At 50.7% G+C, this 11,274-nt stretch overlaps 1 protein-coding gene across 9 annotated transcripts in view; it reads left to right on the top strand.

Annotated features, from left to right (window-relative positions):
- Positions 1-1,124: 1,124 nt before the first annotated feature.
- The window catches only part of CCDC61 (coiled-coil domain containing 61), a 64,509-nt gene continuing 54,359 nt past the window's right edge, over positions 1,125-11,274 (top strand). For 7 of the 9 annotated variants that reach the window (XR_012513815.1, XM_074386171.1, XM_074386172.1 and 4 more), the window contains exons 1-3: positions 1,216-6,083; positions 9,025-9,183; positions 9,431-9,513. Coding sequence is in view for 7 of the 9 variants with exons in the window: in XM_074386171.1 (XP_074242272.1) it covers positions 6,071-6,083; positions 9,025-9,183; positions 9,431-9,513 (255 nt within the window). In the remaining 2 variants the exon portion in view is untranslated. Of the gene's footprint in view, positions 1,192-1,215; positions 6,084-9,024; positions 9,184-9,430; positions 9,514-11,274 lie in introns of those variants that run through there. The other 2 variants (XR_012513816.1, XM_003940263.4) reach the window with 1 other exon arrangement.

The raw sequence follows: 11,274 nt of genomic DNA, 5'->3' as shown, positions 1-11,274 counted from the left end.
ATGTTGGCCAGGGTGATCTTGAACTCCTGATCTCATGATTCACGGGCCTTGGCCTCCTAAAGTGCTGGGATTACAGGTGTGAGCCACTGTGTCTGGCCAGAAGTTTTTCTAGATTTCCAAAAGATTTAGATATCATTACGAGTACTGATTTGTGAAGCTGAAACTTGTTCTAAATTACAAGGAATTTTTAAAAAGTTCCATCAAGCATGCTAGAAGAAAGATAAGTTATTTTTCTTTTCTTTTTGTAGACCAAGATATTGTGAAACATGCAGCCGAAAAAGTAGGAAACGTCACAGAGGTGTGTCAGGCAGAAAATTAATAAAAACATTACGTTATCCTTTGGGATTTTGCAATGTTTGTGGTATTTGGCTCTTTTAATTTGTTATCATTTCATATTCTAAGTAAACTTTGTCAGTTTTTTTTTTTTTAACTTATTTTTCTTTCTTAAAGAGGTCCCTCCTCCTCCACCCCCGCGCTCAATTCCTTTAGCTGGATCTTTCCAATTCATGACGGATTGGTTTAAAATATGGGTTGTTCAAAAGCTGTGTGATCCCGAGCTACTGGCTATACCCCTCAGAGCCTGTTTCCTTAGTGGTAAAAGGGAAATCATAACCTTGCAGTGCTGTTATAAAGTTTAAATAAGCCAAGGCCTGCAAAATGCTTAGTGCAGGTTTGGACTGCACCGAGAGATGACAAATCTCAACCTGTGTTTATGCTGAGACATATGCCCCAGTTTCCGGAGCCTCGGCCACAATCTCCCCTTGCGCATGCACACCCGGCTCTCCTTTCCAGGCCCTCCGCACCACGTGGGCGCAGCCTACCCTCCCACAGGGGGTAATAGGCGGAGTCAAGGGGCTACTTCCGGGATTCTGTCCCATTTACTTCGGGGAACAACCCTTTTATATGACTGGCAGCATCATTAGCCAGTAGTGATTAGAGAAGAGCAAGCCTGTAGGTGCTTACCCCACTCCCAACCTATTTCGGAACGCCTCTTCCGAGTTAGCCAATTGCAAGACTTGGGGGGGCGGGTTCTCCTCTGGGGCGGGACAGAGTGACCGGAGTCTCTTTTGGCTAATGGAAACTTGGCTGCGGGTAAGCGGTGACCAATGAGAAGCAAGAACGCCGGATCCTGGGGCGGGGCTGGAGCTTCGGCAGTTGAACCGCTCACGAGGAGGGGTGCCCGTGGAGAAGGTGAGAGGCGGCGGGAGTGGCGGGTGCGCGGCTCGCAGCGGAGGTGTTAGCGGGAGGGAAGGGGGGTTCTGTTGGAGGAGAGTGGGCTGCGTTGGGCAGCTGACCCGGCCTTGTGGGAATCGGGAGGGAAGGTGCCCTTTAACAAGGGTAGGCGCTTGACTGAGGGGTTCTGAGGCTGAGCCCAGCATGTAAGTTGAGGGTGATCTGTATTTCGCAGGAGGGTCTTCAGTGGGGGAAGTCGTAAAGCAGGAGGCAGCAAATGGTAAAATATAGAGATGCCCTTGGAATGCAGCGTGGCGATTTAGTAGGTTTTAAGACAGAGGGTCAGTATAGCGCACTGTGATTTACAAGCTTCGATTTGGGTGAAAGTCGGGGGAAGAAGCAATACTGAGGGAGGGAGGGAGACCTCCAGGGATGAGGATGTACTTCAGAGATGTGAGGCCCTGTTATACCTGTGGCGTTTACTAGGTGCTGTGCACCTGCCAAATGTTTTAGGTGAATTAACTTTTAAACTTACCGTACCGATATTTAAGAATGTGGACTCTTGCGTCGGGTTGAATCCTGAATTTCAATCGCGGCTCTGCCACTGAGTGTTACTGTGGCTTTGGGCGAGTTGTTTAACATTTTCTGTGCCTCAGCTTAATCATCAGTAGAATGATCTCACCTCTGTCTATACCATTGGCTTGTTTCACCCTGTTTATCTAATGATAACTCCCAGGTGTGGTTTCCAGCCTGGATCTCTGCCCTGAACTCTAGAGTCATATCGTGGCTGACTTTTCTCTATTTGGAAGTTCATCTGACATTCAGACATAAACTTGTTCCAAACCAAACTTGCTGTTCTCTCCTTTCAGCCTCCAAACCCAGTTGATGGCACGTTCATCCTTCCAGGTACTAAGATCAAGAAGCCTGGAGTCTTCTTCACCCTTTTGTTTGACTTATACAGGGTCCAGCCATCAGCAGATCGCATTAACTCTACCTTCAAAACACATGTAGAGGCCCGGCGCAGTGGCTCACACCTGTAATCCCAGCACTTTTGGAGGCTGAGGCGGGTGGATCACCTGAGGTTGGGAGTTCAAAACCAGTCTGACCAACATGGAGAAACCCTGTTTCTACTAAAAAATACAAAATTAGCTGGGCATGGTGGCGCATGCCTGTAATCCCAGCTACCTGGGAGACTGAGGCAGGAGAATCACTTGAACCCGAGAGACAGAGGTTGCAGTGAACCAAGATTGCACCATTGTACTCCAGCCTGGGCAACAAGAGCAAAACTCTGTCTCAAAAAAACAAAGCAAAACAAAATAAACCACATCCAGAATCCAACCACATCTCACCAGCTCCTTTGCCACCTCTCTGTCCCAGGTTGTCTCTTGGCTCTTACCTGGTGTGTTGCAGTGGTCTTCTGCGTGGGCTCCCTGCCTCTCGCTGTTAGGGGGATCCTGGTAGAACAGAAATCAGATCAGGTTGCTCCTCTGTTCAAACCCTCTCCTGGCTCCCACCTTAATCGGCAAAAGTCTTCACCATATCCACAAGGACCCCCAGCTTGTTGGGTGCCTCCTTCTCCCTCCCTTCAACTTCCATCACCTCTCTCAGTTCCCTTGTTTACTCTGCTGCAGCCACCCTGACCTCCTCTCTGTTCTTTGAACATGGTGAACACATTGTCACCCCCGGGCCTTTGTACTCGCTGTCCACTCCTTTGAGATCAGGTCTCCTTAGATGTCTGCGTGGCTTCTCCCGCACCTCTTTCTGGTCTCTGTTCAGATGTCAGCTTCACAACCGGGCACTTGCTGACTACTCAGGCTAACAGAGCTCCTCTCATGTGGCTCTTACCTGGCTTTTTCTTCATAACACCAATACCTGATACAGCTTATTATTCTTACTATTTTTTTTTTTAGACGGAGTTTTGCTCTTGTTGCCCAGGCTAAAGTGCAATGTCATGATCTTGGCTCACGTCAACCTCCGCTTCCCAGGTTCATGTAATACTCCTGCCTCAGCCTCCCGAGTAGCTGGGATTACAGGCATGTGCCACCGCACCTGGGGAATTTTGCATTTTTAGTAGAGACGGGGTTTCTCCATGTTGGTCAGGCTGGTCTCGAACTCCCGACCTCAGCTGATCAGTCTGCCTTGGCTTTCCAAAGTGTTGAGATTACAGGTGTGAACCATCGCGGCCAGCCAATATTATTATTTTTATTATTATTTTTTGAGATGGAGTCTTGCTCTGTTGCCCAGGTTGGAGTGCAGTGGTGCGATCTCAGCTCACCACATCCTGTGCCTTCCAGGTTCAAATAATTCACTTGTCTTAGCCTCCCAAGTAGCTGGAACTACAGGTGTGTGCCACCATGCCCGGCTAATTTTTGTAATTTTAATAGAGACGGGGGTTTCACCATCTTGGCCAGGCTGGTTTCGAACTCCTGACCTCAAGTGATCTGCCCATCTCGGCCTCCCAAAGTGCTGGGATTACAGGCATGAGCCACCGCGCCTGGCCTTCGCTTGGATTATTGTTGGTTTATATCCACTGGGCTTCTTGGACCTCCACACTAGAGTGTTTGGCTCTATGTGAATATAGAACCTGGCACCTGGAAGAGCACATGGTGCGTACAAAGTGTTGTTTCTCCTATACCATCCCACCACCTTTTGGGGTCTCCCTGTGGTGTGGGGCAAGATTTCTGAGCTGGGAGGGTCTTGTGTCAGGTGGTGGGGTTAGAGGTCAGGGAATAAACTGGACAGATTGTGGTGCCCAAGGGTAGAAGGACCCTTTAGTGTCTGAAGGAACCTGGAGGAAATGCAGATTCTGGGGCCCACCCCAGGGTTTCTGCTTATGTATGTTTGGGACCCAACCTAGGAAGCTGCATTTTCATAAGCACCTGTTGTAAGGATTATGTTCCTTGGCCATCACTGTGGGAAACATGGCTAGGCTGGTTCAGACTTTGGGCTGGAAGGAAACAGCTCTCTTATCCAGCTCCTTCCCTGTGGCTGATGCTGTGCTGGGCGGTGCTGCGGTGATTGAGATAGCTCCTGACCCAGCCTGGGAGTCAGGGAGGGCTTCCTGCAGGAGAGGGCATTGGAGCTGAGACTTAATGAGCTAAGGGGAGAAAACCTTAGCTGTATCCCCAATGCCTTGAACCCGATTTCCTGGAATCTCCCATGAAATTCACGAGCAGTCCCTGAAGATACAGGGCTCTGCCCTCATGGGCTCATGGTTTGTCAAATAATCAGCAGATCACACAGATGGTAACAGGGAGTGCCAGACACTGTTTGAAGCATCTTATATACATTGAATAATTTAATTCCACAACAACCCTATAAGGTAGGGGCTCTTATCCCACTTTACTGATGGGGGAAGGCCCAGAGAGGGCAAGTATCTTGCCCAAGGCCACACCAAGGGTAAGTGCAGCTGGGATCTGAACCCGGAAGTCCCCAGCCTGCAGCACGTGCCATGCTGATGCTGTGAGGCCACATTTGGGTTAGTTCTGGGAGGAAACAGGAGGTGGTCAGGGAAGGGCAGCTGAGTGACAGGAAGGAGAACACATGCTTCTGTCCTTCATTGCGGGATCCTAGACAAGCCTCAGTTTCATCCGCTGCATAATGGGGCTGGTTATAGTACCAACCAGAGAGCAGAATTTGGGGTGAGTCATTCATTGGATTGGTAAACGTGCATGGTCTTTAAGGCAAAATGTCGTTTTATTGTGTGTGTGTGTGTGTGTGTGTGTGTGTGTGTGTGTGTTTTGTTTTGTTTTTGAGACAGAATTTATTGTCCAGGCTGGAGAGCAGTGGCACAATCTTGGCTCACTGTGACCTCCATCTCCCAGGTTCAAGCGATTCTCCTGCCTGAGCCTCATGGCTAGCTGGGATTATAGGTGCCTGCTCCCATGCCCGGCTAATATTTGTATTTTTGGTAGGGACAGTTTCTCCATGTTGGTCAGGCTGGTCTCGAACTCCCAGCCTCAGGTGATCCACCCTCCTTGACCTCCCAAAGTGCTGGGATTACAGGCGTGAGGCACCGTACCTGGCCAGCAAAACATCTTTAAGAGATAGGGTGAGAGAGTCTGGATCCCCCAGGGGGAATTGGGGTACGACAGTGTGCCCCATAGAGATTGCATTGCTTGGTTCCCCAGAGGGCTTTTGTGTCTCTACATTCCATGGGGACAATGTGGAAGGCTTTGGTCTGTATTCTTGCTGTGAAGGGGAGTTCTGTGCAGTCTCAATTCACTCACGTGGTAGGGAGGTGAGGTCAGAATGGGGTCGGGAAGGAGATCATCCCAGTCAGGCAATGAGTGGGAATGTGGGGCTGAGGTCTGCTGCAGGGGAGAGCCCAGCTAGGGGATGGCTGGGCTGGAATATGTGTTGGTGGTGGTGGGAGCTACAGAGTGTGGGGAAAGAGCCATCCGGTGGGGCTGCCAAGGGTCGTGATTTGCCCATGTCTGGTATGGGAGGTAGTGATGGAGATTTGTCTTTGGGAAGCCCGGCATGGAGAGTTTTCAGCTCCGGCCCTGGGTGAGAGCTGTGAAATCTGTGAGGAGAGCCATTTGGAGGGTGGAGCCAGGGGCGATGATGTAACCCTGGAAAGGAAAGGGGTCATCCTAGTGAATGATGAGAGGGAGAGAGCTGGGGGCTGACACACTGAGTGTGAGTGTGCCGGCGCTATGACGTCATGGGGCTCGAGAACTGGGTCAGGTGTGTCGGCCAGGATGAGGCCTTGGGACAGCCGCACAGCGCTCGCAGGGATGGGGTGGTGACGTCACGGGTTGGCGAGGGCGGGGCCTCGAAGGCACCGCTGGGCTGCGTGAGGTCAGGAAGGCGGCAGAGGCTGAGAAGAGCTGGGAGAGGCTCGGGACTGGAATGAAATCGGCCACCAGGATGAGCCACTGGTCACGAAGCAAGGATGGAGGATGCAGGTAGGACAGGGTCAGCGGCGGGAGGGGAGCTGGGGCTCAGGGTCTGGGGAATCTTAGAAGTGGTGGTGGTGATGGGGTGAGTGGGGAGGAGGGGTTGCTCAGAGAGGGCTCTCTGAAGGGAAGAGCGGTGGAAAATGTGTGTGCGGGTGGAGTCGGGGTGGGGGATGTGGGTTTACAAGCAATTTGGGAGGGAACAGAATCCAGGTGAAATGGGGAGTGATGGAATGCAGGCTGAAAGTGGGTGTGTGGAATAGAACCTTTAGCAAATATGCGGGCAGAATGCAGGTGAAATAATGGGATGCACTGAAGTTGAGTATGCGGGACCCCTAGGAGAGCGTGGGTGGGTGGTGTAGGGAGGAAAGTGCGGCTGCCCTCCCCCCCCCCCCCCGCTCCCAAATCTGGGAGAGTGGGATCGTATGAAGGGGCTTTGGACGGGAGAGAGGGGGCTGGTTTCTGGGGAATGTAGCACGAGGGTTGGGCTGGAATATATGGATTGAGAGGTTCTGTAGAGAAGAAGGGAAGAGGAACCTAGAATCCTGTGGTCGTCTGGGGGACAAGTGATGGGCAGCTGGGGTCCGGGGGGCCGTGTGGAGCTGGCACGGGCGTGGGATTTATTCCATTAGCAGTTACTGAGCGCTTAGGACATGCCTAGAGGAGGGGGTGGGGTAGGGCAGCGGGCGAAGTTTGTGAAGGTGAGAGAGGTGTGAGTGTGCAAGGCGGATTGAGTTGAGGCAGAGTATTTGGGGGCTCAGTGTCTGGGATAAGGGCGGGGTGAGGGCTAAGCACCAGGCCCTGGGACGCCGAAAGGGGCTGCTATTCGCGGGGTGGGTATGGGGGGTTTCTGCCAGGCGGTGGGGAAGGGGGAGTTGGCGGCGGGGATGTGGTGTGGTGAGCCCCCTTCCTCTGGTCTCCCAGGAGCTGGGGATCACGAGTGGGGGTGGTGATGCTGTGTGGCTCCTCAGGTGTTCAGTTCCGCGAGTGCCTCCTACGCCTTGGTAACCGGGATGGCGCCGCCGCTGATTGGTTCTGGGAGCAGAAGGGGTGGGGTTCATGGGCGGGGTTTAGGACACCCAGTGGGGCGGGGCCGGCGCTGCCACGCACTGCGCTGGGGTCTGGGGCTGCGGGATATGTTGAAACATGCGGCGATTTGTTTGCAGTGAGATCGAGATTATTATTATTATTTTTTTTTTCTGAGGCGGAGTCTTTCTCTTGTTGCCCAGGCTGGAGTGCAGTGGCACCATCTCGGCTCACTGCAACCTCCGCCTCCCAAGATTCAAGTGATTCTCTCACCCCAGCCTCCCGAGTAGCTGGGATTACAGGCGTCGGCCACCACGTCCGGCTAATTTTTGTTATTTTTAGTAGAGACGGGGTTTCAACATGTTGGCCAGGCTGGTCTCGAACTCCCGCCTCTACCTCCCAAAGTGCTGGGATTATAGGCGTGAGCCACCGCGCCTGGCCGAGATCGGGATTATTAACCTGGGCTTCATAACCACCAGAGAATGAAAGCACATTGTCAGAGAGTGAATTTTCCAGGGGAAGGGGGTGTCTGATTTCATCAGCCCTTCCAAAGCACCCTGCTCCCAAATATAGTTAAGAGCTGTGATGTAGAGACGAGGTGTCTGTCAGGATGTCTAGGGCCCAGGCCATTGCCCTTGGGCCTCTGAGAAAAAAGATCTGTAGATGGGCCTTGGGGTGGTAATTGGGAGCCCCTGAAATGAACTTGCAAAAGGTTGGGGGACCATTCATTTATCTGCTGAAGGCTCAGAGATTTCATTAGATTCTCAAAGGCTCAAGGTTAAAAATTCCTTACCTGGAGTTTCAGGGCTTATCTTTTTTTTGGCTCATAATATTATATTTTCTGGTATTAGACTTTATTTTATTTTATTTTTTGAGACAGAGTCTCTCTTTGTTGCCAGGCTGTAGTGCAGTGGCACAATCTCGGTTAGTGCAGTGGCACAATCTCGGCTCATTGCAACCTCTGCCTTCTGGCTTCAAGCGATTCTCCTGCTTCAGCCTCCGGATTAGCTGGGATTACAGTGATGGGCCACCACATTTGGCTAATTTTTTTTGTATTTTCAGTAGAGACGGGGTTTCATCACCATGTTGGCTAGGCTGGTCTGAAACTCCTGACCTCATGATCAACCCGCCTTCCCTCCCAACCTGCTGGGATTACAGGCACGAGACACCGTACCTGGCCTACTCTGACTCCCTTTTAAAAGCTTGGCTCATCTTACTCCAACACCTCCTGTCCCTCTTTCCAGCTTGACTTTTCTCCACAAATGTTTGCTGAATGAATGGATGAATGAATAATAAATATATAATGAATATAAGACTTAATAAATTAATATTAACCATGATTCTTCTGTTGGCAATCATGTATTTCTTTTCTTTCTTTTTTAAATTGAGTCAGAGTCTCACTTTTTCACCCAGGCTGCAGTGCAGTGGCAAGATTACAGCTTACTGCAGCCTCCGCCTCCAGCCTCCAAAGTAGCTGGAACTACAGGCGCGTTCCACCACATTTGGCAATTTTTTTGTATTTTTAGTAGAGATAGGGTTTCACCACATTGCCCAGGCTGGCCTTGAACTCCAAAGCTCAAGTGATCCTCCTGCCTCAGCCTCCCAAAGTGCTGGGATAACAGGTGTGAGCCACTGCACACGGCCCAGCAATCATGTATTCCTAATATCCAGCATATGCTGGACACAGCAGCCTGCAGGTCACAGTACCAGGTGCTTTTATTCATGTTGCCCAGTGTAATCCTCACAAGTCCACAAGGTTGGTGCCATTGTTATACCCATTTTCCAGATGAGGAAACTGAGGCACAGAGAGGTGAAGTCGCTTTCCCAGGATGCCACAGCTGGTAAATGATGGAGCCAGGATATGGGGCCTGGCCTTCCCACTCATGAGCCTGGGCTCTCAGCTCCTCTGGGTTTCTGTCTCCAGCAACGTTGGCCATGGACCAACCGGCTGGCCTGCAGGTGGACTACGTCTTCCGGGGTGTGGAGCATGCCGTGCGGGTGGTGGTTTCCGGGCAGGTGCTGGAGCTGGAGGTGGAGGACCGGATGACAGCTGACCAGTGGCGGGGCGAGTTCGATGCCGGCTGTGAGTGTGCCTGCCTGGGGTGGGCTCATCTCTCCTCTCCTGGGATCAGCTTCTCCCAGATGAGGCCACCCTGAATCCTGCCCACCTGTCTCTTCTGTCACTGGAAGCTCTCCAGTGTCGGGAGGGGTGTAGGTCTCACTGCTCAAGCCAGAGACACTGCAGTCGGGGAGAGTTGGAGAGCTTAGATGCGTTGCCCTGGGGCTGGGCAAGCGGTCAGACCTCAGGAGGGACTTTTCTCCCCACCCAGTCATTGAAGATTTGACTCACAAGACAGGGAACTTCAAACAGTTCAACATCTTCTGTCATATGCTGGAGTCAGCCCTCACTCAGGTAGGACCCGGGCTGGTGGGTGGGGGTGGGAGTGGGTTCTGTCTTCCAGATTCCTGGGGGGTCAATGCCCATCTGATGTATATAAGACCCTCTACCTTCTCTTTCATTGCAGGAACAGGGAGATCATTTTCTTCTTTTGCCAAGTGTAGATGGTTCATTTTTCATTTAATGATAGTTATGTAGAAAATTCAGGTCACAGAGAAATATGAAGACCAAAGTTATCACTACACCCCTAATACTCGCTTCCGTTACTATTATGGTGAAAATCACTCCAGCCGTTTCTCCGTGTCTGTATTTGTTTCTGAGAGAGTGTGTGTGTGTATGTGTATGTGCGTGTATATGCATTTGCAGACCTGTAATTATATATAGTTTGTATATTCTCCAAGGTATTCTGCAACCTACTTTTGATTATTTGTTTTTTTGTGTTGGAGTTTTGCTCTTCTTGTCCAGGCTGGAGTGCAGTGGCACGATCTCAGCTTACTTCAACCTCCGCCTCCTAAGTTCAAGCGATTCTTCGGCCTCAGCCTCCTGAGTAGATGGGATTACAGGCACATGTCACCACCCCCAGCTAATTTTTTTGTAATTTTAGTAGAGATTGGGTTTGGTCATGTTGACTAGGCAGGTGTGGAAGTCCTGACCTCAGGTGATCTGCCCTCCTTGGCCTCCCAAAGTGCTGGGATTACAAGTATGAGCCACTGTGCCTGGCCTGCAACCTGCCTTTAAAGGATTTAACAGTATTTCATAAAAATGTAGTCATATCAGTGAATATAGCCATTCATTCATTTCATTTACTGAGCATTATCAGTGTGCCAGCCATTGTTGGGGACACTGGGGATATGGCAGTGAACAACAGACAAAATCCCTGTCCTCATGAGGCTGACATTTTAGTGGGAGAGACAGACAGGTGAAAAAATATATAATGTCAGGTACTTTAAAGTGGTTTTTTTTTTGAGTTGGAGTCTTGCTCTGTCATCTAGACTTGAGTGCAGAGGCGTGATCTCAGTTCATTGTAACCTCTACCTCCTGGATTCAAGTGATTCTCCTGCCTCAGCCTCCTGAGTAGCTGGGATTATAGGCACACACCACCACACCTGGCTAATTTTTGTATTTTTAGTAGAGACAAGGTTTCACCATGTTGGTTAGCCTGGTCTCGAACTCCTGACCTTGTGATCTGCCTCAGGCTCCAAAGTGCTGGGATTCCAGGTGTGAGCTACCGCGCTCAGCCAGAAGTTTTTGTTTGTTTGTTTGTTTTGAGAGAGAGTCTCACTCTGTCTCCCAAGCTGGAGTGCAATGGTGCAATCTCGGCTCACTGCAACATCTGCCTCCTGGGTTCAAGCGATTATCCTGCCTCAGCCTCCTGAGTAGCTGGGACTGCAGACATTTGCCACCACACCCGTCTAATTTTTGTATTTTTAGTAGAGATGGGTTTCATCGTGTTGGTGAGGCTGGTCTTGAACAACTGATCTAAGTGATCCACCCAGTTTGACCTCCCAAAGTATTGCGATTTCAGACGTGAGCCACCACGCTCAGCCTAAAAGTAATAACTGGGGAGAGGAAAGCAAGTTAGTACTTAGAGTGACAGGGATGGATGGTATTTAGATATCTTTTTTTTTTTTTTTTTTCCAGACAGAGTTTTGCTCTGTTACTCAGGCCCAGTGGCCCAGTCTTAGCTCACTGCATCCTCCACCTCCCAGGTTCAAGTGATTCTCATGCCTCAGCCTCCCAAGTAGCTGGGACTATAGGTGTGCCTGCCATGCCTGG

This window comes from Saimiri boliviensis, chromosome 14, assembly GCF_048565385.1.
Source record: "Saimiri boliviensis isolate mSaiBol1 chromosome 14, mSaiBol1.pri, whole genome shotgun sequence".
Lineage (NCBI taxonomy): Eukaryota > Metazoa > Chordata > Mammalia > Primates > Cebidae > Saimiri > Saimiri boliviensis.
Note: the sequence above shows the minus strand (reverse complement) of the source record. Positions and strands in the feature narration are given on the sequence as shown.